A 26,888-nucleotide genomic window follows, 5' to 3' on the forward strand; every position below is an offset into this window, starting at 1 on the left:
TAGCATTAAGGACCAGAAAGCATGTTGTAAGGCCATTCTGTTTGGATAGGAGAAGCTCAGCAAAAGAAAAACAGACTCCAAAGAAGCCAGGGCCTCCACACAACGCCAAACTGACTCACTCTGTGGGCAGGTTGGGATGCAACAGGCAGGCATCAAGAGACTCCCCTCTGTCCTCCTTCCAAACTTCTCTCTCTTCAGGGATGAGCAGGTGTCCAGAAATAGTGGCCAAGTGTTGATAAGCAGCTGTCAGACGTTCAATAATTAGCAGTATACCTGCTGAGCTAGCAACAATTGGTGTTTAGCCAGTCACACACACACACACAGAATGGCCCGGGTTGGAAGGGACCTCAAGGATCACGAATCTCCAACCCCCTGCCACAGGCAGGGCCACCAACATCTGTAGCACTGCACATATGCACACTGCTGGATAGAAACACCAGTGTGGAAAAAAACTGTATGCTGTGGATGCAAAGGGTGAATCAGAATGGCATAACAGCTGTCATACAAGGAAAAGCAATCCTTTACCTGCTGTGACATGCTCATGGCAACACCAATGCAGATGCCAGCAGCTGATGCCCACAAGGACAGCCAGCCTGGACTTATTTTCACTACATATCTTTGTCCTGATGTCCTTCTAGAAGCTGGGACATTTCTCCTTCTGAGCAGCAGAGGGCAGGATGGGTCCAAGGTGAGGGCACACTCTGCTCTTTATCTGGCACTCAAAGAGAAAGAGAAAATGAAAATCAGCTGTGTTTCCATGCCCATGGCAAACACCAGCCTTTCCATCCTTATAGTCCTTCATGACATCAGCACTAATTGAAACAACATCCCACTCACCTTTGCCATGTCTGGCAGAGGTTGCAGCTCTTTCTATTGCATCCCTCTAGCTTTCAAGTCAAGAGCTCCTGTGTCACACAAGGAAAAGAAATCTTTTACCTTCTTTGCCATGCTCATGGCAGCAGCAATGCAGATGCCAGCAGCTGATGCCCACAAGGACAGCCAGCCTGGACTTATTTTCATTACATATCTTTGTCCTGATGTCCTTCTACAAGCTGGAACATTTCACCATCTCAGCAGAAGAGTGCAGGAGGGGTCCAAGTTACAGGCACACTCTCCTCTTTTTCTGGCACACAAAGAGAAAATGAAAACCAGATGTGTTTAACTGCCTATGGCAAACCCCAGACTTTCCATCCTTACAGTCTTCCTGACTTCAGCACTAATTGAAACAACATCCCACTCACCTTTGCCATGTCTGGCAGAGGTTGCAGCTCTTTCTATTGCATCCCTCTAGCTTTCAAGTCAAGAGCTCCTGTGTCACACAAGGAAAAGCAATCTTTTACCTTCTTTGCCATGCTCATGGCAGCAGCAATGCAGATGCCAGCAGCTGATGCCCACAAGGACAGCCAGCCTGGACTTATTTTCATTACATATCTTTGTCCTGATGTCCTTCTAGAACCTGGGACATTTCTCCCTCTGAGCAGCAGAGGCCAGGAGGGGTCCAAGGTGAGGGCACACTCTGCTCTTTATCTGGCACTCAAAGAGAAAGAGAAAATGAAAACCAGCTCTGTTTCCCTGCCCATGGCAAACACCAGCCTTTCCATCCTTACAGTCCTTCCTGACATCAGCAGCAACTGAAACAACATCCCACTCACCTTTGCCATGTCTGGCAGAGGTTGCAGCTCTTTCTATTGCATCCCTCTAGCTTTCAAGTCAAGAGCTCCTGTGTCACACAAGGAAAAGCAATCTTTTACCTGCTTTGCCATGCTCATGGCAGCAGCAATGCAGATGCCAGCAGCTGATGCCCACAAGGACTGCCAGCCTGGACTTATTTTCATTACATATCCTTGTCCTGATGTCCTTCTAGAAGCTGGAACATTTTTCCATCTCAGCAGCAGAGGGCAGGAGGGGTCCAAGGTGAGGGCACACTCTGCTCTTTTTCTGGCACACAAAGAGAAAATGAAAACCAGATGTGTTTCCCTGCCCATGGCAAACACCAGACTTTCCATCCTTAAAGTCCTCCTGACATCAGCACTAATTGAAACAACATCCCACTCACCTTTGCCATGTCTGGCAGAGGTTGCAGCTCTTTCTATTGCATCCCTCTAGCTTTCAAGTCAAGAGCTCCTGTGTCACACAAGGAAAAGCAATCTTTTACCTTCTTTGCCATGCTCATGGCAGCAGCAATGCAGATGCCAGCAGCTGATGCCCACAAGGACAGCCAGCCTGGACTTATTTTCATTACATATCTTTGTCCTGATGTCCTTCTAGAAGCTGGAACATTTCTCCCTCTGAGCAGCAGAGGACAGGATGGGTCCAAGGTGAGGGCACACTCTGCTCTTTATCTGGCACTCAAAGAGAAAGAGAAAATGAAAACCAGCTGTGTTTCCTTGCCCATGGCAAACATCAGACTTTCCATCCTTACAGTCCTTCCTGCAATCATCAGCAATGGAAGCAACATCCGACTCACCTTTGCCATGTCTGGCAGAGGTTGCAGCTCTTTCTATTGCATCCCTCTTGCTTTCAAGTCAAGAGCTCCTGTGTCACACAAGGGAACGCCATCTTTTACCTGCTTTGCCATGCTCATGGCAGCAGAAGTCCAGATGCCAGCAGCTGATGCCCACAAGGACATCCAGCCTGGACTTATTTTCATTACATATCTTTGTCCTGATGTCCTTCTAGAAGCTCTAACATTTCTCAGCAGTAGCAGAGGAGGGCAGGAGGGGTCCAAGGTGAGGGCACACTCTGCTCTTTTTCTGGCACACAAAGAGAAAATAAAAACAAGATGAGTTTCCCTGCCCATGGGAAACACCAGACGTTCCATCCTTAAAGTCCTCCTGACATCAGCACTAATCGAAACAACATCCCACTCACCTTTGCCATGTCTGGCAGAGGTTGCAGCTCTTTCTATTGCATCCCTCTAGCTTTCAAGTCAAGAGCTCCTGTGTCACACAAGGAAAAGCAATCTTTTACCTGCTGTGCCATGCTCATGGCAGCAGCAATGCAGATGCCAGCAGCTGATGCCCACAAGGACAGCCAGCCTGGACTTATTTTCATTACATATCTTTGTCCTGATGTCCTTCTAGAAGCTGGGACATTTCTCACTCTGAGCAGCAGAGGGCAGGATGGCTCCAAGGTGAGGGCACACTCTGCTCTTTAACTGGCACTCAAAGAGAAAGAGAAAATGAAAAGCAGATGTGTTTCCCTGCCCATGGCAAACACCAGCCTTTCCATCCTTACAGTCCTTCCTGACATCTGCACTAATTGAAACAACATCCCACTCACCTTTGCCATGTCTGGCAGAGGTTGCAGCTCTTTCTATTGCATCCCTCTAGCTTTCAAGTCAAGAGCTCCTGTGTCACACAAGGAAAAGCAATCTTTTACCTGCTTTGCCATGCTCATGGCAGCAGCAATGCAGATGCCAGCAGCAGATGCCCACAAGGACAGCCAGCCTGGACTTATTTTCATTACATATATTTGTCCTGATGTCCTTCTACAAGCTGGAACATTTCTCCATCTCAACAGAAGAGGGCAGGAGGGGTCCAAGGTGAGGGCACACTCTGCTCTTTATCTGGCACTCAAAGAGAAAGAGAAAATGAAAACCAGATGTGTTTCCCTGCCCATGGCAAACACCAGCCTTTCCATCCTTACAGTCTTCCTGACTTCAGCAATAATTGAAACAACATCCCACTCACCTTTGCCATGTCTGGCAGAGGTTGCAGCTCTTTCTATTGCATCCCTCTAGCTTTCAAGTCAAGAGCTCCTGTGTCACACAAGGAAAAGCAATCTTTTACCTGCTTTGCCATGCTCATGGCAGCAGCAATGCAGATGCCAGCAGCAGATGCCCACAAGGACAGCCAGCCTGGACTTATCTTCATTAAATATCTTTGTCCTGATGTCTTTCCAGAAGCTGGGACATTTCTCCATCTCAGCAGAAGAGGGCAGGAGGGGTCCAAGGTGAGGGCACACTCTGCTCTTTATCTGGCACTCGAAGAGAAAGAGAAAATGGAAACCAGATGTGTTTCCCTGCCCATGGCAAACACCAGCCTTTCCATCCTTACAGTCCTCCTGACATCAGCACTAACTGAAACAACATCCCACTCACCTTTGCCATGTCTGGCAGAGGTTGCAGCTCTTTCTATTGCATCCCTCTAGCTTTCAATCAAGAGCTCCTGTGTCACACAAGGAAAAGCAATCTTTTACCTGCTGTGCCATGCTCATGGCAGCAGCAATGCAGATGCCAGCAGCTGATGCCCACAAGGACAGCCAGCCTGGACTTATTTTCATTACATATCTTTGTCCTGATGTCCTTCTAGAAGCTGGGACATTTCTCACTCTGAGCAGCAGAGGGCAGGATGGCTCCAAGGTGAGGGCACACTCTGCTCTTTAACTGGCACTCAAAGAGAAAGAGAAAATGAAAAGCAGATGTGTTTCCCTGCCCATGGCAAACACCAGCCTTTCCATCCTTACAGTCCTTCCTGACATCTGCACTAATTGAAACAACATCCCACTCACCTTTGCCATGTCTGGCAGAGGTTGCAGCTCTTTCTATTGCATCCCTCTAGCTTTCAAGTCAAGAGCTCCTGTGTCACACAAGGAAAAGCAATCTTTTACCTGCTTTGCCATGCTCAAGGCAGCAGCAATGCAGATGCCAGCAGCAGATGCCCACAAGGACAGCCATCCTGGACTTATCTTCATTAAATATCTTTGTCCTGATGTCTTTCCAGAAGCTGGGACATTTCTCCATCTCAGCAGAAGAGGGCAGGAGGGGTCCAAGGTGAGGGCACACTCTGCTCTTTATCTGGCACTCGAAGAGAAAGAGAAAATGGAAACCAGATGTGTTTCCCTGCCCATGGCAAACACCAGCCTTTCCATCCTTACAGTCCTCCTGACATCAGCACTAACTGAAACAACATCCCACTCACCTTTGCCATGTCTGGCAGAGGTTGCAGCTCTTTCTATTGCAACCCTCTAGCTTTCAAGTCAAGAGCTCCTGTGTCACACAAGGAAAAGTAATCTTTTACCTGCTGTGCCATGCTCATGGCAGCAGCAATGCAGATGCCAGCAGCTGATGCCCACAAGGACAGCCAGCCTGGACTTATTTTCATTACATATATTTGTCCTGATGTCCTTCTACAAGCTGGAACATTTCTCCATCTCAACAGAAGAGGGCAGGAGGGGTCCAAGGTGAGGGCACACTCTGCTCTTTATCTGGCACTCAAAGAGAAAGAGAAAATGAAAACCAGATGTGTTTCCCTGCCCATGGCAAACACCAGCCTTTCCATCCTTACAGTCTTCCTCAATTCAGCAATAATTGAAACAACATCCCACTCACCTTTGCCATGTCTGGCAGAGGTTGCAGCTCTTTCTATTGCATCCCTCTAGCTTTCAAGTCAAGAGCTCCTGTGTCACACAAGGAAAAGCAATCTTTTACCTGCTTTGCCATGCTCATGGCAGCAGCAATGCAGATGCCAGCAGCAGATGCCCACAAGGACAGCCAGCCTGGACTTATCTTCATTAAATATCTTTGTCCTGATGTCTTTCCAGAAGCTGGGACATTTCTCCATCTCAGCAGAAGAGGGCAGGAGGGGTCCAAGGTGAGGGCACACTCTGCTCTTTATCTGGCACTCGAAGAGAAAGAGAAAATGGAAACCAGATGTGTTTCCCTGCCCATGGCAAACACCAGCCTTTCCATCCTTACAGTCCTCCTGACATCAGCACTAACTGAAACAACATCCCACTCACCTTTGCCATGTCTGGCAGAGGTTGCAGCTCTTTCTATTGCATCCCTCTAGCTTTCAATCAAGAGCTCCTGTGTCACACAAGGAAAAGCAATCTTTTACCTGCTGTGCCATGCTCATGGCAGCAGCAATGCAGATGCCAGCAGCTGATGCCCACAAGGACAGCCAGCCTGGACTTATTTTCATTACATATCTTTGTCCTGATGTCCTTCTAGAAGCTGGGACATTTCTCACTCTGAGCAGCAGAGGGCAGGATGGGTCCAAGGTGAGGGCACACTCTCCCCTGTTTATCTGGCACTCAAAGAGAAAGAGAAAATGAAAACCAGATGTGTTTCCCTGCCCATGGCAAACACCAGCCTTTCCATCCTTACTGTCCTTCCTGACATCAGCACTAATTGAAACAACATCCCACTCACCTTTGCCATGTCTGGCAGAGGTTGCAGCTCTTTCTATTGCATCCCTCTAGCTTTCAAGTCAAGAGCTCCTGTGTCACACAAGGAAAAGCAATCTTTTACCTGCTTTGCCATGCTCATGGCAGCAGCAATGCAGATGCCAGCAGCTGATGCCCACAAGGACAGCCAGCCTGGACTTATTTTCATTACACATCTTTGTCCTGATGTCCTTCTAGAAGCTTGGACATTTCTCCCTCTTAGCAGCAGAGGGCAAGAGAGTTCCAAGTTGAGGGCAAACTATCCCCTGTTTATCTGGCACTCAAAGAGAAAGAGAAAATGAAAACCAGATGTGTTTCCCTGCCCATGGCAAACACCAGCCTTTCCATCCTTACAGTCCTTCGTGACATCAGCAGCAATGGAAACAACATCCCACTCACCTTTGCCATGTCTGGTAGAGGTTGCAGCTCTTTCTATTGCATCCCTCTAGCTTTCAAGTCAAGAGCTCCTGTGTCACACAAGGAAAAGCAATCTTTTACCTGCTTTGCCATGCTCATGGCAGCAGCAATGCAGATGCCAGCAGCTGATGCCCACCAGGACAGCCAGCCTGGACTTATTTTCATTACATATTTTTCTTCTGATGTCCTTCTACAAGCTGGAACATTTCTACATCTCAGCAGAAGTGGGCAGGAGGGGTCCAAGGTGAGGGCACACTCTGCTCTTTATCTGGCACTCGAAGAGAAAGAGAAAATGAAAACCAGATGTGTTTCCCTGCCCATGGCAAACACCAGCCTTTCCATCCTTACAGTCCTCCTGACATCAGCACTAACTGAAACAACATCCCACTCACCCTTGCCATGTCTGCCAGAGGTTGCAGCTCTTTCTATTGCATCCCTCTAGCTTTCAAGTCAAGAGCTCCTGTGTCACACAAGGAAAAGCAATCTTTTACCTGCTGTGCCATGCTCATGGCAGCAGCAATGCAGATGCCAGCAGCTGATGCCCACAAGCACAGCCAGCCTGGACTTATTTTCATTACATATCCTTGTCCTGATGTCCTTCTACAAGCTGGAACATTTCTCCATCTCAGCAGAAGTGGGCAGGAGGGGTCCAAGGTGAGGGCACACTCTGCTCTTTATCTGGCACTCAAAGAGAAAGAGAAAATGAAAACCAGATGTGTTTCCCTGCCCATGGCAAACACCAGCCTTTCCATCCTGACAGTCCTCCTGACATCAGCACTAATTGAAACAACATCCCACTCACGCTTGCCATGTCTGCCAGAGGTTGCAGCTCTTTCTATTGCATCCCTCTAGCTTTCAAGTCAAGAGCTCCTGTGTCACACAAGGAAAAGCAATCTTTTACCTGCTTTGCCATGCTCATGGCAGCAGCAATGCAGATGCCAGCAGCTGATGCCCACAAGGACAGCCAGCATGGACTTATTTTCATTACATATCTTTGTCTTGATGTCGTTCTAGAAGCTTGGACATTTCTCCCTCTCAGCAGAAGAGGGCAAGAGAGATCCAAGTTGATGGCAAACTATCCCATGTTTATCTGGCAGTCAAAGAGAAGGAGAAAATGAAAACCAGATGTGTTTCCCTGCCCATGGCAAACACCAGCCTTTCCATCCTTACAGTCCTTCCTGACATCAGCAGCAATGGAAACAACATCCCACTCACCTTTGCCATGTCTGGCAGAGGTTGCAGCTCTTTCTATTGCATCCCTCTAGCTTTCAAGTCAAGAGCTCCTGTGTCACACAAGGAAAAGCAATCTTTTACCTGCTGTGCCATGCTCATGGCAGCAGACATGCAGATGCCAGCAGCTGATGCCCACAAGCACAGCCAGCCTGGACTTATTTTCATTACATATCTTTGTCCTGATGTCCTTCTACAAGCTGGGACATTTCTACATCTCAGCAGAAGAGGGCAGGATGGGTCCAAGGTGAGGGCACACTCTCCTCTTTATCTGGCACTCAAAGAGAAAGAGAAAATGAAAACCAGATGTGTTTCCCTGCCCATGGCAAACACCAGCCTTTCCATCCTTACAGTCCTCCTGACATCAGCACTAACTGAAACAACATCCCACTCACCCTTGCCATGTCTGCCAGAGGTTGCAGCTCTTTCTATTGCATCCCTCTAGCTTTCAAGTCAAGAGCTCCTGTGTCACACAAGGAAAAGCAATCTTTTACCTGCTGTGCCATGCTCATGGCAGCAGCAATGCAGATGCCAGCAGCTGATGCCCACAAGGACAGCCAGCCTGGACTTATTTTCATTACATATCTTTGCCCTGATGTCCTTCTAGAAGCTTGGACATTTCTCCATCTCAGCAGAATTGGGCAGGAGGGGTCCAAGGTGAGGGCACACTCTGCTCTTTATCTGGCACTCAAAGAGAAAGAGAAAATGAAAACCAGATGTGTTTCCCTGCCCATGGCAAACACCAGCCTTTCCATCCTTACAGTCCTCCTGACATCAGCACTAACTGAAACAACATCCCACTCACCCTTGCCATGTCTGCCAGAGGTTGCAGCTCTTTCTATTGCATCCCTCTAGCTTTCAAGTCAAGAGCTCCTGTGTCACACAAGGAAAAGCAATCTTTTACCTGCTGTGCCATGCTCATGGCAGCAGACATGCAGATGCCAGCAGCTGATGCCCACAAGGACAGCCAGCCTGGACTTATTTTCATTACATATCTTTGTCTTGATGTCCTTCTAGAAGCTTGGACATTTCTCCATCTCAGCAGAAGAGGGCAGGATGGGTCCAAGGTGAGGGCACACTCTCCTCTTTATCTGGCACTCAAAGAGAAAGAGAAAATGAAAACCAGATGTGTTTCCCTGCCCATGGCAAACACCAGCCTTTCCATCCTTACAGTCCTTCCTGACATCAGCACTAACTGAAACAACATCCCACTCACCTTTGCCATGTCTGGCAGAGGTTGCAGCTCTTTCTATTGCATCCCTCTAGCTTTCAAGTCAAGAGCTCCTGTGTCACACAAGGAAAAGCAATCTTTTACCTGCTTTGCCATGCTCATGGCAGCAGCAATGCAGATGCCAGCAGCTGATGCCCACAAGGACAGCCAGCCTGGACTTATTTTCATTACATATCTTTGTCCTGATGTCCTTCTACAAGCAGGAACATTTCTGCATCTCAGCAGAAGAGGGCAGGATGGGTCCAAGGTGAGGGCACACTCTGCTCTTTATCTGGCACTCAAAGAGAAAGAGAAAATGAAAACAAGATGTGTTTCCCAGCCCATGGCAAACACCAGCCTTTCCATCCTTACAGTCCTTCCTTACATCAGCACTAATTGAAAGAACATCCCACTCACCTTTGCCATGTCTGGCAGAGGTTGCAGCTCTTTCTATTGCATCCCTCTAGCTTTCAAGTCAAGAGCTCTTGTGTCACACAAGGAAAAGCAACCTTTTACCTGCTTTGCCATGCTCATGGCAGCAGCAATGCAGATGCCAGCAGCTGATGCCCACCAGGACAGCCAGCCTGGACTTATTTTCATTACATATTTTTCTTCTGATGTCCTTCTACAAGCTGGAACATTTCTACATCTCAGCAGAAGTGGGCAGGAGGGGTCCAAGGTGAGGGCACACTCTGCTCTTTATCTGGCACTCAAAGAGAAAGAGAAAATGAAAACCAGATGTGTTTCCCTGCCCATGGCAAACACCAGCCTTTCCATCCTTACAGTCCTCCTGACAGCAGCACTAACTGAAACAACATCCCACTCACCCTTGCCATGTCTGCCAGAGGTTGCAGCTCTTTCTATTGCATCCCTCTAGCTTTCAAGTCAAGAGCTCCTGTGTCACACAAGGAAAAGCAATCTTTTACCTGCTGTGCCATGCTCATGGCAGCAGCAATGCAGATGCCAGCAGCTGATGCCCACAAGCACAGCCAGCCTGGACTTATTTTCATTACATATCCTTGTCCTGATGTCCTTCTACAAGCTGGAACATTTCTCCATCTCAGCAGAAGTGGGCAGGAGGGGTCCAAGGTGAGGGCACACTCTGCTCTTTATCTGGCACTCAAAGAGAAAGAGAAAATGAAAACCAGATGTGTTTCCCTGCCCATGGCAAACACCAGCCTTTCCATCCTTACAGTCCTTCCTGACATCATCAGCAAGTGAAACAACATCCCACTCACCTTTGCCATGTCTGGCAGAGGTTGCAGCTCTTTCTATTGCATCCCTCTAGCTTTCAAGTCAAGAGCTCCTGTGTCACACAAGGAAAAGCAATCTTTTACCTGCTTTGCCATGCTCATGGCAGCAGCAATGCAGATGCCAGCAGCTGATGCCCACAAGGACAGCCAGCCTGGACTTATTTTCATTACATATCTTTGCCCTGATGTCCTTCTAGAAGCTTGGACATTTCTCCATCTCAGCAGAATTGGGCAGGAGGGGTCCAAGGTGAGGGCACACTCTGCTCTTTATCTGGCACTCAAAGAGAAAGAGAAAATGAAAACCAGATGTGTTTCCCTGCCCATGGCAAACACCAGCCTTTCCATCCTTACAGTCCTCCTGACATCAGCACTAACTGAAACAACATCCCACTCACCCTTGCCATGTCTGCCAGAGGTTGCAGCTCTTTCTATTGCATCCCTCTAGCTTTCAAGTCAAGAGCTCCTGTGTCACACAAGGAAAAGCAATCTTTTACCTGCTGTGCCATGCTCATGGCAGCAGACATGCAGATGCCAGCAGCTGATGCCCACAAGGACAGCCAGCCTGGACTTATTTTCATTACATATCTTTGTCCTGATGTCCTTCTACAAGCAGGAACATTTCTGCATCTCAGCAGAAGAGGGCAGGATGGGTCCAAGGTGAGGGCACACTCTGCTCTTTATCTGGCACTCAAAGAGAAAGAGAAAATGAAAACAAGATGTGTTTCCCAGCCCATGGCAAACACCAGCCTTTCCATCCTTACAGTCCTTCCTTACATCAGCACTAATTGAAAGAACATCCCACTCACCTTTGCCATGTCTGGCAGAGGTTGCAGCTCTTTCTATTGCATCCCTCTAGCTTTCAAGTCAAGAGCTCTTGTGTCACACAAGGAAAAGCAACCTTTTACCTGCTTTGCCATGCTCATGGCAGCAGCAATGCAGATGCCAGCAGCTGATGCCCACAAGGACAGCCAGCCTGGACTTATTTTCATTACATAACTATGTCCTGATGTCCTTCTACAAGCTGGAACATTTCTCCATCTCAGCAGAAGAGGGCAGGATGGTTCCAACGTGAGGGCACACTCTGCTCTTTAACTGGCACTCAAAGAGAAAGAGAAAATGAAAACCAAATGTGTTTCCCTGCCCATGGCAAACACCAGCCTTTCCATCCTTACAGTCCTTCCTGCCATCAGCACTAATTGAAACAACATCCCACTCACCTTTGCCTAATCTGGCAGGGAGGTGATGCTCTTTCTAATATACCCCTCTTGCTTTGAATTCACCAGTGCTTGTGTCACACAAGGAAATGCAACATTCCAGCTGTTCTGCCATTCCCATAGCAACAACTATGCAGATGCGAGCAGCTGATGCCCACAAGGACAGCCAACCTGGACTTATTTTCATTACATATCTTTGTCCTGAAGTCCTTCTAGAAGGTTGAACACTTCTCCATCTCTGCTGCAATGGTCAAAAAGGGTCCAAGTTTAGGGCACGCTCTCCTCATGGCCTCTTCCACTCAAAGACAAAGGGAACATGAAAACCAGAAGTGTTTCTTTGCCCATGGCAGACACTAGCCTTTCCATCCTGACAGTCCTTCCTACAATCACCTGGAATTGAAACAATATCCCCCACATCTCTTTTTTGAACTTATTCATGCATGAATAATAATAATGAGAATTTTTCTGTAAATCTTATTTCTGCATGGAAACGATCTGATAACCAGAGCTTTTTTCTCTAAAACAATCCAGCGAATTTGCATTGCTTATCTATGTACGCAAAATGTTTTTGCCATTCATCTCAAATATCAATACATCTGGCAAAATAAGATAGAAAAAGTATTTACAGACATTTTTGGACATAGATTACTTCTGGTCAAGTGGGAAAGAATCCCTAAGCTGCAATCATGAAATTCTTTTATCACTTTCTCTGATTTAGCCAGTGTTACTAAAAGGGAAATAAGACACAGGCTTTTTAAAGCAGCTGCCAATTTAAGAATGATAATAAGTTTTATTATTCTTGGCTAAGATCAAAGTCCCCCATTTCAGGATTATCTCCAGCTCATCAAGTATAATTAACAGTTTTGGATAGCCACATTATTATATAGCAATATTGTCTTCCTGCAAGGAATTTCATTGTTTTGACACGTGCCACAGGTTGTTAATAGATTGCCTGATTACCATTTATTTTTTTTATTGGCTTATGATGACCACAGAAAATTATACAGCAGCACCATAAAAACTTTAAATCCTATCCCATGTATCTGCACTCATACGAAAATCATATTGGAAAGCATTGGTGAAACTAAGATTACAAAATAAAGCAGAGGACAATTTCAGTGAAAGCCTGCAGTTTTACAGCTCTGCCCATTTCAAACCCCTGAAGACACCCACGGGTTTCCTGCTGTGGGACACAGGCACTCACCTGCAGCTCAGCACTGCCTGCTCATGCCTGCGCACACCTTCAGGCTGGAACCAAGGAAATCCTCAGCAAAGACATCAGTACACTTTTGTTATGATGACTTTCATAAAGAAGCATCAAATATTTCTTCACGAGAAATACTGCAAGTCCCTTTGACACTAGCCCTTATTTTAAATGTTTAGATTTGTGCTTCATTCAGGCGTGCTGTCACTCCCCAAAAGATTTTTATTCTTTTGCTTTTCATTCTGAGGAACACAGTGATTTCTGCCTTGTTTACTGACTGTAGGCACAGCAATACCCCTGCACCTTCAGGGAAACAGCAAATCCATCTCTTTCACACCCTACTTCTATCAAGCTCATTCACCTTACAAGGTATTCATTGCAAGCAGCTCTTCCAGAAATGGAGATTAACAGAACCTGCAACCCAGGACACCTCAGTAAGCCAGTACTTTTCATCTCCTGAAGGGGTAGGTAGACACAGAGCTGGAACATCTTTTCCAGAGCTGTGTGATGCTGTCTCATCTGTGTTCCCTTACTGTTGACTCAGTGTCACTTCTTATCTAACCTGGTTGCATCCCAGGATTTCTGGTGCCAAAAATAAACTGTCAGCTTTCATCACTAGTTAAAAGGAAACTGCAATAGGAAAAGCAATTTTTCTGATTTCTCTGTTGATCAAAGATGCTTCATGCAAGCCTGATGCGGTAGAAACAATATCAGCTTTAGAATGACAGTCATTAGAGCAGAATCCTTTCACTGATGAAATCCCACAGTCCTGATTCATACAACACTGACACTGGAGGACTCAGTAGTTTAGATGAGAGCGCATTAAAAATGACTAAGTTAAGGTCTCAGCAAAGAGTGACAAGTATGAAAAAAAGAGGTTGCAGAAACTGCTTCAGTTTGGCACTTTGGCATAAAGTATGACAACACACAACCTGCCTGTGCAGTTCCAGAAGCAGAAGAAAGCCGTCAACCAAGACTTGTTCTCATCTGCTCTGAAAGTCCACTGGGACAAGGCCACTTTTCTCTGACGTGCTTCCAGAAGTATCACTTCTGAGCACTGTGCCAGGGAGTTACAAGATACTGTTTGTGTGTACAGAGGAGAAAAAGACGTCTGTCTGGAAACAGACTTGGTGAAGGAGAAGCAGCATTTTCCAGAGTACTTCAGAAAGAACTGAGCACTGCCCCAAGAGCTTCAGAGCGGCAGGCTGTCACAGTGTGCCAACCAGCTCAGCTGTGAGTTGGCACTGAAGCTGCACCACAGGGAGAACAAAGCCCCCTGTGCACCCTTGGAGAGCCAAGGGCTCATCTCTGAAGCCACAAAGCACTTGGGCTCACCGTGCTTTTTTTTGCACATCGGTCTTGTTTACAATGACAGTCACACTCTTTTCACTTGAAAATGCAGAGCTGACATGAGCACTGGAGCCCTGGGCAGCCTGGCCTCGTATTAAATGTAGAAGCTGGGGCCCTGCCTATGGCAGGGGGGTTGGAGATTGATGAACCTTGAGCTCCTTTCCAACCCGGGCCATGCTGTGATTCTGGGATTCTCACCTTTGCCTCATCTGGCAGAGGGAGGCAGCTCTTTCTCTTGTCTCCCTATGGCTGTCAGGTCACCAGGGCCAGTGTCACACAGGGAACTGCAAACACTGTGTGTGCTGTGCCCTGCCCATGGCAGCACAGAGGCAGCTGCCAGCAGCTGATGCCCACAAGGACAGCCAGCCTGGACTTCCTTTGATTCCTTCCCTTTGGATCAGCGTCCTTCAGGAAGGCGGAACATCTCTCCAGCTGAGCAGCAGAGGACAGCAGGGCTTCGTTGTCTGGGCATGTTCTCTTCTGGCCCTCTGGCCCTCACAGACACAGGAGGAGGACACAGAGGCTGCTGTAACACAGCCAGCCCTGCCTCTCAGGTCAGCTCTCAGGCCATCCTCTCTCCCCTCAGCAGCAGCTCACTGTTCTGCACTCCTCTGGCCTGGGCTGGCAGAGGTGTGCAGCAGTTCTGCTGATCTCCCAGTGCTGGCCATGTCTGCAGTGCCTGTGTGAAAGACACAGGAAGCTGCCAGCATTGCACTGCTCTGCTGTGCCCCTGCCATCACCGAGTTTGCTGTCAGCAGCTGCTGCTACACGTCCATTCAGGCACAGGCCTTTCCTTCCTGGCCCTCTTTCCCCCCCTCTCTCCTCTGCTCTCTCTCGTGCTCCCCTTTGGCCTGGGCTGGCTGAGCAGTGCAGGCCTTGTTGTTGCTCCCTGGGCCAACTACGTCACGGTTCCCCGTGACTCTGCCAGCTGCTCTGACACAGCGACTGCGTCCTCAGTGTGGATTCCAGAATGCGACAGACGTCCAGAGAAGACTTCCAGGGCTGATTGGAACATGCTGCCATCAAGAACTGCCATGGCTCAGGCCCCCTGGGAATCTGCTCACAGCGAAAGCTGCTGTCACTCTGTGTGGGCACAGCCTTGTCTGTGTAGGCCTGCTCACACTGCAGCCCCTGTCTGCACCAGAACCGTGCCGATCCACCTTCTCTTGGCCTCCTTGCCTGCATGGAAAAGGGCAGCTTGGGCTGAAGTCCCTCAACTTGCAGATGGCCGAGTGAAGTCTCTGAGCCCTGGTGACCCACGCAGCTCTTCAGCCTGCTGACCTGCTCTGCTGGGGCTGTCTTAACAGGCAGAGGGCACGTTATCCTAATGTCCCCACATCCATCCCTCTTAGCATACTGTAGGCCAGTTCCTAAAAGGACACCTGCACAATCTCTCTGAATGTTAATCAGCACGTAGTTGGTCTGTGCACTGCAGAAATTGCACCTAGGTTTTCAGTGGTGATTAGCTATGTGTTTAGTCAGAGGTGCAATGGTTCTAATGGTGAGAGAAAGACATTCCCAGTTGTCATCAGGTGGAACACACTTCAGACTGGAATCCTCAAGCAGACTGCAGTCAAGCTTTCTTAATTACTCGTTGTTGTTATCAATTCAGACGCATCTCTGAATTCCTGCTTGAATGAACATTCTGTAATAATCTGCTGAGACAGCGCAAGGCTTGACAATGAGACTATAGTTTATGAAAGCGTCACTTTTTACTTACTTTACAAGTTCTTATCTGAATGCTAAATACAACATCAATTCACTTCTCACTGGGTTGAACGTTTTAAATATTTGGTAAATATAAGGTTCTAATTCTGACATTTAATATGAAAATATTAAAATTCCTTGTAAGTACTTTTTTGTTAGAATGCCAGATGCTAAAGGGATGAAGTGGCACAAGAAAGCAAAATATCTCTGCTGATGGCAGGAAGGACTGTAAGGATGGAAAGGCTGGTGTTTGCCATGGGCAGGGAAACACATCTGGTTTTCATGTTCTCTTTGTCTTTGAGTGCCAGAAAAATAGAGGAGAGCGTGCCCTCACCTTGGACCCCTCCTGCCCTCTGCTGCTGAGATGGAGAAATGTCCCAGGTTCTAGAAGGACTTCAGGTCAAAGATTTGTAATGAAAATAAGTCCAGGCTGTCTGTCCTTGTGGGCATCAGCTGCTGGCATCTGCATTTCTGTTGCCATGAGCATGGCACAGCAGGTAAAAGATTGCTTTTCCTTGTGTGACACAGGAGCTCTTGACTTGAAACCTAGAGGGATGCAATAGAAAGAGCTGCAACCTCTGCCAGACATGGCAAGGGTGAGTGGGATGTTGTTTCAATTAGTGCTGATGTCAGGAAGGACTGTAAGGATGGAAAGTCTGTTGTTTGCCATGGGCAGGGAAACAGATCTGGTTTTCATCTTCTGTTTGTCTTTGAGTGCCAGAGGCCAGGAGGATTCCTGTTTCCATGGACTATCATCAAATTGTCTTTCACTTTGGCGATCACACATTCTTCTGGACCCTGTGGATCCACCTGACAATTTGCCCATAGTTCAGACTAGACAAACACAGACTGAAGAATCTCTCAGTTTTCAGCAGGTCCTCATCAGGTGTCACTTTGGTCCTCTCCTCCAGGCTGCATGATATCTCTGGCATATTACTAGAGAGGAAAAACCCAATGATGTTGTGTACGCCCCACTCCTGTATGCATTCAAGGCCAGGCTGGATTTGGCTCTGGGCAACCTGGTGAATGGTTGGCTGCCCTACACAGAGCAGGGGTTTGAAACTAGATGATCATTGTGGTCCTTTTCAACCCAGGCCATTCTTTGATTCTATGATTTAATCAGAATGTAACTGCTGTAGTATCTCCTCATAGGATGCCAAAAATCAGTCAAGTCCTGCAGTACTCCATAATAAACACTGCAAATACACTGCAGTTCATTTAATCCATCCAGTTATTCAGTGCACTCTTTTTCTAGCCAGGCTACTTGGTCCTCTACAGCTTCTGGTCTTCTGAAAAACATCAGTGTTTTGTTATTCATTTGGAAGCTCAGTGTTACGTCCTGTGACCTCTCTAGATTTCTCCATGAGAATATGTAGAAATCTGTAAAGCTCTGATGTCCCTCAGTTCACTACACAAAATTTAAGGGCAGTGCCAAATTCCGTATATCTAGTTCATCCTGCAGAATGATGCCATTTTTTTATCTCAGTGAAAAGTATAGCAGTCAAAGCAGGACTGGATTTTTGTTCCAGCGCAGACCAAATTTCCTGCCTACCTTCAAGAAAAGCTCATCGTGTGTAGCTACAGTTACGTACAGATGCAGCTCCTCTGTTAAAATGTACAGAGAGAATGTTCTCTAACCTTGATATGAGATATTTACTGATCTTGTAGCATGAGTGACCTCGTGATTCTTCACGCCTGTCAATTTTTAAATAATGAGAAATAAAAACACATATTTTTCAAAACAGGTATAGAGATTGACTTACAAAAAAATGTTTATCTTGAATCAATCATACACTCAGCATTGCAATAAAAAAAAATAATAAAAAAAAAAAAAGAAAGAAGAAAAGCCACATTCTTACAGTGGCATTTTACAGTATTGTAATTCTGTTGTGTGAAATCAAGGTTCTCTCATCGTGAAATAATGACCATGTTCTCTTTTCATATCTAAACATACAAATGCTAAAGGCAGCAGTGCTGTTCAAGAATACATTACCAGCTCAAACACTGCTTTGGCTATAAAACTGAAGGTAGTAAGGAATTTTATCAAGGAATCACAGAATTGCCAGGGTTGGAAGGGACCTCAAGGATCATGAATCTCCAACCCCCCTGCCACATGCAGGGCCACCACCATTCCACCTAATGCTAGACCAGACTGCCCAGGGCCCCATCCAATCTGGCCTTGAACACCTCCAGGGACGGGGCATCCACAACCTCCCTGGGCAGTTGTTCCAGTACAGTACAGTCATGTTTTAATTTCAGTCTGAGTCAGGACACACTGCATAGCAGAGTACTTGTATTTGTACTGTATTAATTGTGACTTTCAGAGTTACAGTTAAACAGTTTGGGCCCTGATGACTTCAGCTGTTGAAAATAATGCAGCCTAGTCACCTCCTTGGACGGTGACAGCAGTGGAAATGTGAAATTGCTGCCTTCCCTTTTCTTTTTCATGGTTTAGACTCTAAGGTTAGTGTTGCTAGCTAGGTTTGTCATGTTTCTAATGTTATTCGAAATGTAGCAGCAGAGCTCCAGACAGACACCAAAAGAAGTGAAGCTTCTATCTTCATGTGGGCTGGACTCTTAACTGTACGCTTTTCAATAAAGGAGATTATTTTGTATGCCAGCATTTTCTACAATAGAGATTAGTGTGTATAATACTTTCCACGTATCATCTTTCCTCCTTTCTCACATGAGTTGCTCCCCTAAACAGAAAGTTTGATAAGGGCAAACTAAGAGTTACCTGAAAGCTGCAATAACTGATAAGAACACATCAGCAGAACCAAAGCGTGATTTCACTTCTAGAGGTTTTATTAGAAATGCAAGTATTCTGCTGTTCAGATAGAAATTCCTTAATAATCTCTATGTAGAAGCAATTAGCAATGGCTCCGTTTTACTGCTGCTGTCAAATCATATTAGTACAAAAACTGAGATGGTAATGTCTCAGATTTTTTTTCCTTTAAAAAGCCAAACAGTTGAGCTCAATACAAATACCTGTAAGTGACAGAGATTTAATATTTAAGCCAGCAGTTAGTGAAGAAATGCTTAAGCAATTCAAATTCCATTATTTTAAAGTTATTCTCTCTACTCCTAACTAGCCTATTGAAATTGGTACAATAAGATTTGCAATACTTTCAAGAGGTGTGTTTTCTTTATTTTCCTATGTATTTATCACTTTATTTTCATTTCAATGAAACCAGCTGAATGCACAGTTTGAAATTCTACTGATATATTTTGAAGCCTTCCTGGAGTGACGACATCAGTGGGCATTGGGCAACTGCTGTCATCTCCCTGTACTTGTGGAAGGCTTTTGACATGTTCCCACATTGCGTCCTTCTCTCTGAGTTGGAGAGAGATGGATTTGAAGGCTGAATCATTCTGTGGGTAAATAATTGGTCTGATGGTCACAGCCAGAGGTTGTTATCACCGGTTCTGAGTCCGGGTGGAGGCCAGTCGTGAGTGGTGTCCCCTAAGGGTCCATCCTGGGGCTGGTGCTCTTCAGCATTTTCATCAATGTCACAGGCAGTGGAAACAACACACAGAGGGTGGTGAGGCACTGGAACAGGTTGCCCAAGGAGGCTGTGGATGCCCCATCCCAGCAGGCACGCAAGGCCAGGCTGGATGTGGCTCTGGGCAGCCTGGGCTGCTGGTTGTGACTGCACACAGCAGGGGGATTAAAACTATGTGATCATGGTGTCCTTTTCAACCCAGGCCATTGCAAGATTCTATGATTCCATGACACAAGTGTACCCTCAGCAAATTTGCTGATGATACCCAGTGAGGTGGTACAGCTGGCAGAGTAGAAGGGAGGGATGCGATCCAGAGGGACCTCCCGGCATGGAGTCCCCAGTCACTGAGACAGTGCCGGGCAGCGGTGCCCAGCAGCTGCTCCCTGGCAGGGGCTCTCCCTCAGCTGAGGTCATTCCCTGCTTGGAATTCCGCATGGAACCGGAACCCCAGAGCCGAGTGCATCACAGAACATGCTGCGTTTGGGGGCCTGCAGGGCTGCCCTGCGTGCTGCCTGGTCCCCAGCCATTCCCTGTGAGGTGACACTGCGCTGTGATGTCACAGTGGTACCTCGTGCGCCCTCGTGGCAGCGGTGGGAGCGGTGGCTCAGTCCGCTTGTGGGACCCGCAGGAAGCGGAACCAGAGAGAGCGTTGCGTCTACCTGGAGATTTCCTGCTGTCATGGAGCGGCTGAGAGCCCTTCGAGGTGAGTCCCTCCACCTCTCCGCACGCCGTGACGCCGCCCGAGCGCACGTGTGCCTCCAGAGTCAGTTCAGGCCGCGCCGGCAGCACCGTCCTCGCTCTGCTGAGCGCAGCTGCCCGCCGTGGTTTCCCCGGCACCCCAGCAAGGGGAAAGCTCCCTCCCCCGTCCCCGCCAACCGTGGGGCTGGAGGAGCGTTCCTCCCAGAGCCGGCCGGATGCTCGGCCCTGGCTCCGAGCGACACCGGCGGCAGCTGCTCCGCTCTTTGCTTCCAGGTCTCTTTGCCTGTGTGGGCTGCGTGCCCAGACGTACGCGTCGCAGGGAGAGAAGCAGGGTGCCGAGCCCTGTCCCTGTCTCCGCTGTGACTGTGCTGCAACAGCGCCTGCAAGACCGGGAGGTGAGCTGGGGACGTCCGGCCGTGAATCCTTGCCGTGGCGCAGTGCCGTGGTCCTGTGGGTGCCGGGCCGCGGCACCACACCGGCACGGTGATGGGTGGCAGTGGGCGGCTCCCCGAGAGCAAGGGCAAAGCAAAGCATGACTGGTCCCTGTCCCCAGGGTGATCGAGCACAGGTGTACCGCGAGCTGGAGGGCGCCCTGTGGGAAGACGACAGCCGCCCGCCGTGCGGAGTGGTGAACCGGCTGCTGGCAGAGGTGTCCCGGGACCTGACGGCAGCCCAGGTGAGGGGTTACAGCCAAAGGCAAAGGGAGCCGCTGCCCGTGCTGGTGTTGTGCTGGTGGACGGCGGTGGCTCAGCCCTTCCCGGGGTCTCAGGCAGTCTCCTGGACGGTGTGTCACCAGTGACTCCTTTTCAGGGTGTCAGGGACAACGTGAGGATGGCTGCCAGCAACGTCCTGGTGGCTCTGGCCCGGATGCATTTCAGCTTGGTGATGGCTGAGCTCCAGGGCCAGCTGAAGGCCATCGGGGAGAGACCCAAGGATTTTGTGCTCATCACCCTCAGCAAACTGTTCGGCATCTACGGTAGAGTGCTCTCAGCCACCCTACACCTATGACAACTGGGGAAAGGGGTCTTTCCTCTCTGGGGGATGCAGGGCTTCCCCCCCGCCTCTGTTGCTGCCAGGGCTCTGACTGTGGACCTCTCCTTCCTCTGCAGCTCCACAGTGCATCCCCTTCACGTGGCTGATGCTGGCTGGCCTGCGCAGTGTGGTGGGCCAGGTGAGGAGCGGCCGGACCCTGCGCCTCGCTTGTGCTGGTGAGTGCTGGCTCCAGAGCAGGGGGCCTCGGGACAGCCCTTGCACCTCGCCCTGCTGCAGGCTCTCACAGGCTCCCTTTTCTCTCATTCTGTTTTAGAAAAAGTATATATATATATTATTCATTATTTTTGTTTGTTTGTTTGTTTTCAGTTTTGAAACAGTGGCTGGATGGAGTGAAGTCTAACTTGTCCTCTGGATCCCAATGCCCCTGGCCTGCCATGGAGAAAGAGCGGATCTATGAGAACCTTCAGGAGCTGCTCTTCTCTGTGCTGAGGAACTGGCAGGACTGCCAGGAGGAGGAGGTGAGCCTTGCTGCGCCCCCAGCCCAGGGTGGCAGTGGGGGCACCCATGTGGCAGCTCTGTCTGTGCCCAGTGGGCTGGCAGCTGAGCAGTGATGGGAGGGAGTGGGCTGGCTCTGCAAAGGGCCCCGAAGTGGCTCTGTGGCAGGGAGCAGCTGCATGTCACAGCATGTGGCAGGAAGAGCTGGGGATGAGGGTCTGGGGAAAACCTGCCTGCCCTCCAGAGCGAGCTCATCTCCTGCTGGGCGTGGGGGTTGGGGAAGGGGAAGGGAAAGAGAAAGCCTTCTCTGTAGGAAGGGCAGACCTTCGGTCTTTGATGCCGGGCCTCTGCCATCCCTCTCCAGGACAAACAGGCTGTCCTCGGGGCCGTGGCTGCCATGCTGGATGTTCTCCTGCAAGAGGAGCTGCACCAAGAGCACGTCTGGGAGCAGCTCCTCTGGCTCGTGCACCCGTGTCAGGAGATCCAAGACACCTGCAGGGTGGCCAAGGTGAGACGCTGTGCAGGGCTCAGGGTGGACGTGGGGCCAGTGCAAGTGCCACGAGGGGTCGGGGGGTGCAGGGAGGAGGTGGGGAGCCCTTGGAGAAAGGAGGAATGGGTGCCTGAGAGCCTGAGGAGCTCTGTGTTAGCAACTGGGGGTCAGTTGCATCTGACTGGAGGAGAAGAGGGCTGCTGGGTGGGAAATGCCTGCAAATGATGCCCAAACACAGCTTGTTTGAGAGCAGAGAGACTCTCGGTGCTGCTGGGAGGTGGGGGATAAAAAGCCTGTGCAGGAGCTTCTCCCTGCAGAGAAACAATTGGGAAAAAGTTTTTCCACTCCCAAGTGGCTAGATGTGGCTTCATCCCTTTCTTCCTCTCCTTGTCTCTTGCAGAGCCTCACTGTCTTCCTGGAGGCCTTAGAGGGCATTGAGTCTGTCATCCAGAAGGACAGGTTTCTGGACATCACGAGTGCCGTGTTCTACCAGGTAAGGGGAGCCTATCCCTGTGCCCACAGCAGTTTCCCTCTTGCCTAAGTCTCAGGAGGAGTGCAAAGGTCTGAGCTCCTGACTAATGCAGCTCAGCCTTGGCTCCTGCATGCTCATGGCTGTTCCAGAACCGTGCCTGTCCCCCCGGGGATGCTGTGAGGCAGGCTGGGTTTTGTCTGCCTGTGCTCTTCCTGAGAGTGCCCAGGGAGATGAGAGCAGCAGCACAGCGTATTTTCCATCCTCAGTGCTGATGTGATTTTCTCATATGGACTTTGTTCCCACAGCTCTATGACAACACCAAGCAGCACAGTGAGGCTGATCGTGCGGAGCTGACCCACTGCATCCTGCTGCAGGGTAAGGAGAGGAGCTTTGGCAATGCTTGGCGGTGCCCTGGCCAAAACCCCTCTCACAAACCTCAGGAATGGGCTTGAGTTTCTTGCTAACATAGCGTGGGATTTCCTCCCTGCAGCCCGGATCTGCCCAGAGGAAATGGTCCTGTTTCTGCAGTCACAGCTGGGCGAGGACTGGGAGGCTGGACGCGTGGCAGCACTGGGTCTGCTCGGTGCTCTGGCTCGCTCTGATGGTCAGTACCACAGGCTGGGACTTCCAGGGATCCCCTCTGCCATCGGGGTTGTGGCTCCGCTCATGCTTCTGTGCATCTCTTGCAGAGCCCGTGATGATGGAGAAGCTGCCCCAGGTGGTTGAGGCTGTGCAGTGTCTGTGCAGCGACCTCAGGATCCGGGTGAGCTGCTTTGGGAAAGGAAAGCTCTGTCAGGGTGGTGATGCTGCTGCCAACACGGGCAGGGCTGGGGTGACTAGAGAGGTGCTGGGGCATTGACCACACGGTCGCGATGGCTCCTGTGGGAGAGCAGGCAGAGCGGAGCGGGCAGGTCCCTGTGCTGTGCTTGGAAAGTGCACAGCCTGGTGCTACGGCCTGGCCCTCACCTCAGGAGCCAAGGCTTCTCCTCTGCTCCTGTTGTCTCTGCTCGTGCCCAAAGGCTGCCCCGATGAGCAGGTGGCTTCCCTTTGCCTTCTGACCTGAAAAATCACACCCACAACTGACCCCTGGCAGGTGAGGACGGCAGTTCTGCACTTCATCAAGGACCTGCTCAGTTCGAACACCCGGAGCTGCTCAGCCTGGGATGTGGTGGGGCACATCTTCACTGAGTTCAGCCGCACCGCTGGAAGAAGGGTAAGGACAGTGGGCAGCATCTTCTTTGGGAAGACCTGTGCTGCTCAGAGGGTGGCACAGAAGCACCGCTGGGGCCGCACCTGAGCCTCCTGAGAGGCTCCTGAGAACTGAGGTAACCGGGTTTCAACACCGTTGTTGTGCAGGCAGCTGGAGACCTTTCGGCCCGGGAAGCCCAGGAGGAAGGAGCTCTGCAGGAGCTGTGCATGGACATCCTGGGGTCTCTGGACGTCTCTGCGACAGGGATGTCCAAAGTAAGTCACATCTGCCCTGCTGCTGCTCCTTGCCTTCGCACCACCTGTTCCTCATCCCACCGCCCCAGGTCTCTCCTCCAGCGTGCTCTGAAGCACGCAAGGCTCAGGGAAATTCGCAGAGTCCTCTTCGTCTCTGAGCGGAGGCAGGAATGCTGACACGCTCAACTGCCTCGTTCCCGACAGCTCCTGTGGCCACGGCTGCTGCTGTTCGTGGTGCCAGCCCAGCACACCGGCATGCTGATCCCGGTCTCGCGCTGTGTCCGAGCCCTGGCCGAGAGAGAGGATCTGACAGGACGGCGAGTAGAGGAGCTGGATCCCCATTTCCTCAGCTCCATGTTTCAAGGTAGGAGCAGAAGCTCCGCCAGTGAGCTCTGCTGACCTGTGCTACCACCCAGAAGGGACAGCGGAGCTGCGCGTGGCTGGGCACGGAGCGTCTTGGAGTCTGACTCAGCACTTTTTTCTCCTCACAGGCCCACGACTGACTCCCCAGACACTGCTGGCGCGCCTGCTGGTGAGTAGATGCTCCAGAGCCCAGTGCCACCAGCCCCCGGGAGGAAGCAGCACGGCCACGGGCAGAGCTGTTGGCTGCTCCTTGCCTGCCAGGGCAGAGCCACGCTGCTTCCATCCTGGGGGGAAGCCGCTGCTCTTGCTGCAGAAGTGACCCTGCTTCTCCTTGCTCTCGCTCAGGTGGTGGCAGGGAGCCCTGTTGCAGGCAGCGAACTCCAGGCCGCTGCCTTGCAGCTGATGCAAAACCTCCACAGCAGGTTCCACAGAGCTGTGGGGGCCATGTGGGCCGCTGAGATCCCCCTGCTGCTGCAGTGTCTCCAAGGTAAAGTGCTGGTGGGGAGGGAGAGGCGGAGGCAGGGAAGGGCGGGAGTGAAAATGCAGCTCTCTCTGCAGGGTGGCAGAGGGGAAGCATTGCCTGCAGCCCAGTGCTTGCTCTGCTGCTGTTCCCATTCCAGGGAGACAGCGCTGAGGCCCGGGGATCTTTCCCCGCGGGGATCTGCCCCTTCCAGGACACGGATGGGCCCTTCACGTCCCCTCAGTTAGTTCTGTGTTCCTGCGGGGACAGTGTTTGTGGGGAGGGACAGGTCATGGTGGAGGGGGTGCGGGTCCCAGCTTGGCAGTGTCAAGTGCCCAGGCCAAGCCAGGTTTGCAGCAGCTCTTCTTCTGTGCCTTGATCCCAAGTAAGGGTCTTTTTCTTCCTGTTGCTGTGCAGGGAAAGATGAGAGCTTCCTGGATGCTGCAGGGTGGGAGCGCCGTCTGCTGAAGGTACAGCACTGCTGGGTGCAGAGAAGTGCTTGCCTGCCCCAAGTAGCCCCGCTCCCATATGAGCCACCACGGGACAGGAACAGCCTCTCCAGTGCTGCTGAGGAGCCTTTGAGGCGCTGCCTCTTCCGCTCTGTCCCAAGCCCAAGGGGGGTCTTAGGAGAAGAGCGGCAGGAGGCTTTAAGGGAGGGAATGCTGGGGGAGCTGGGAGAGGAACTGTTCTTCCAGACACCTCTCCCCAGAGGGCTGCAGCAATTGGGAGTGAGGGAAGAGGCAAAGGGCAAGGGAACATCGTCTTCTCCTGTTCTCCAACAGTTCCTCGGGGCGTCAATGGACACCATACGGGATGAGGCCTGGATCGAGGCCCTGAGCTGTGAGCTGAGCCGGTGGCTGAGCAGCTCTGCCAGCAGCTCTGCAGAAAAGGTGAGTTCCCCCCGGCTCCACGCAGCGGTGCAGCTGCAGGTGTCCAACTGGGGCTGGGGCTGCGGCTGGTGCTCTGCCCACGCGGGATGCTGGTGCTGCTTCCCCAGTCTGTGCCCCCAGAGGGCCTTTCCCTGCAAGCTGCCCAGGGATGGATAAAGCTCGGCCCTGCAGCTGCTCTCAGCGACTCCCGGGGAGCGTGGCTCCTTCCACCTGGCCCTCCCCCAACAGGTTAAGCTGCTGCCACATCTCAACTTCTTCCTTCCCTTCCCCTGCAGTCTTTCCTGTACAAGGCTCTGGGCACAGTGCTGGGAGCCTGTAAGGGAGTCCTCCACGTCCAGGAGAAGCTGCTGCAGCACCTGGAGGAAGCAAACGCGGAGGACCCATGTGAGGCCCAGGTGAGCCCTGCTCTCCTCCAGCTCCTGCGAGCATCCCCGCTCCGTCCCTGGGGCAGAGGGCTTCTCCTGGCCCTGCTCCGCGCCTTTCCATCTCCTCCCTGCTGCCCTTTTCCTCAGGAGAGGATCTGTAGATGCAGGCCTGTGCCAACTGCCCCTTGTTCCTTTGTGCAGGGAATGGTCTCTCTTCTGAGCCACGCGGCTGAGAGTAACTTCCAAGCAGTCCTGGCCACGCTCACCACGTTTGCGTCCAGGCTGTGCAAAGGCCGCAACGCGAGGATTTCCAGGCGCAAGAAGGTAAAGCGTTACGGGTTTCCATCTTGGCATTCTTCTGCCTTATTTTCTGCCCTGGAGCCCAGGTGCATCGCGGGGCACTGGGGGCCGTTGAGCGAGTGTCTCAAGGCATTTCTTCCCACACAGATGGAGCTGGACAGCACGAGAGCTCAGGCCACACGCAGCGCTCTCGTGCTCGCCCACGGCAGCTTGGCACTGCGTGCCTCCAAGGAACAGCTGCTCGCCCACCTGGAGGGAGACATCGTGGGCAACATCCTGATGCTCTACAGCTGCAGCTGCCGGGTGAGAGCTCAAAGCGTGCCAGGGTGTCTGAGCGCCCAGCTGCAGCCCCTCCACAAGGGGGGATGCTGAGAGGGGCCTTCCCTTTCCAAAGGTGCCTCGGGGAATGGTTTGTGCCCAGATGAAGACCCAAGCCCTTCCCTTAGCGTTGCCCCCACGTGTCCCCCTTGCAGCCCTTGTCCCGTCCCGCAGTTCACAGAATGTTCTTCTCTCTTGGGCCTCAGGACCTGCAGAACAACCTCGCGCTGGTGCAGAGCATCACCGACTTCAGCTCTGCCTTCCAAGCAGTCGTGGGTGATTCTGCATGCTTTAATCCCTCCTTGAAGGGAAAGCTTCTGGAGATCCTGATGGTGAGTGCCTAG

The 26,888-nt window shown here is 50.7% G+C and overlaps 1 protein-coding gene across 1 annotated transcript in view; it reads left to right on the plus strand.

The window, feature by feature from the left end:
- Positions 1–26,888, plus strand: part of LOC149912333 (maestro heat-like repeat-containing protein family member 2B) — a 34,898-nt gene that overhangs the window by 6,964 nt on the left and 1,046 nt on the right. The window contains exons 6-24 of the mRNA XM_090131010.1: positions 19,819–19,959; positions 20,343–20,409; positions 20,509–20,604; positions 20,766–20,931; positions 21,065–21,163; positions 21,315–21,430; positions 22,334–22,426; positions 22,711–22,780; positions 22,896–23,009; positions 23,095–23,168; positions 23,499–23,618; positions 23,762–23,869; positions 24,053–24,212; positions 24,340–24,380; positions 24,557–24,709; positions 25,837–25,956; positions 26,128–26,250; positions 26,374–26,529; positions 26,751–26,876. Of these exons, the coding sequence (XP_089987136.1) occupies positions 19,819–19,959; positions 20,343–20,409; positions 20,509–20,604; positions 20,766–20,931; positions 21,065–21,163; positions 21,315–21,430; positions 22,334–22,426; positions 22,711–22,780; positions 22,896–23,009; positions 23,095–23,168; positions 23,499–23,618; positions 23,762–23,869; positions 24,053–24,212; positions 24,340–24,380; positions 24,557–24,709; positions 25,837–25,956; positions 26,128–26,250; positions 26,374–26,529; positions 26,751–26,876 (2,143 nt within the window). The remainder of the gene's footprint in view (positions 1–19,818; positions 19,960–20,342; positions 20,410–20,508; positions 20,605–20,765; positions 20,932–21,064; positions 21,164–21,314; positions 21,431–22,333; positions 22,427–22,710; positions 22,781–22,895; positions 23,010–23,094; positions 23,169–23,498; positions 23,619–23,761; positions 23,870–24,052; positions 24,213–24,339; positions 24,381–24,556; positions 24,710–25,836; positions 25,957–26,127; positions 26,251–26,373; positions 26,530–26,750; positions 26,877–26,888) is intronic.

This window comes from Phasianus colchicus, chromosome Z, assembly GCF_987193195.1.
Source record: "Phasianus colchicus chromosome Z, bPhaCol1.hap1.1, whole genome shotgun sequence".
NCBI lineage: Eukaryota > Metazoa > Chordata > Aves > Galliformes > Phasianidae > Phasianus > Phasianus colchicus.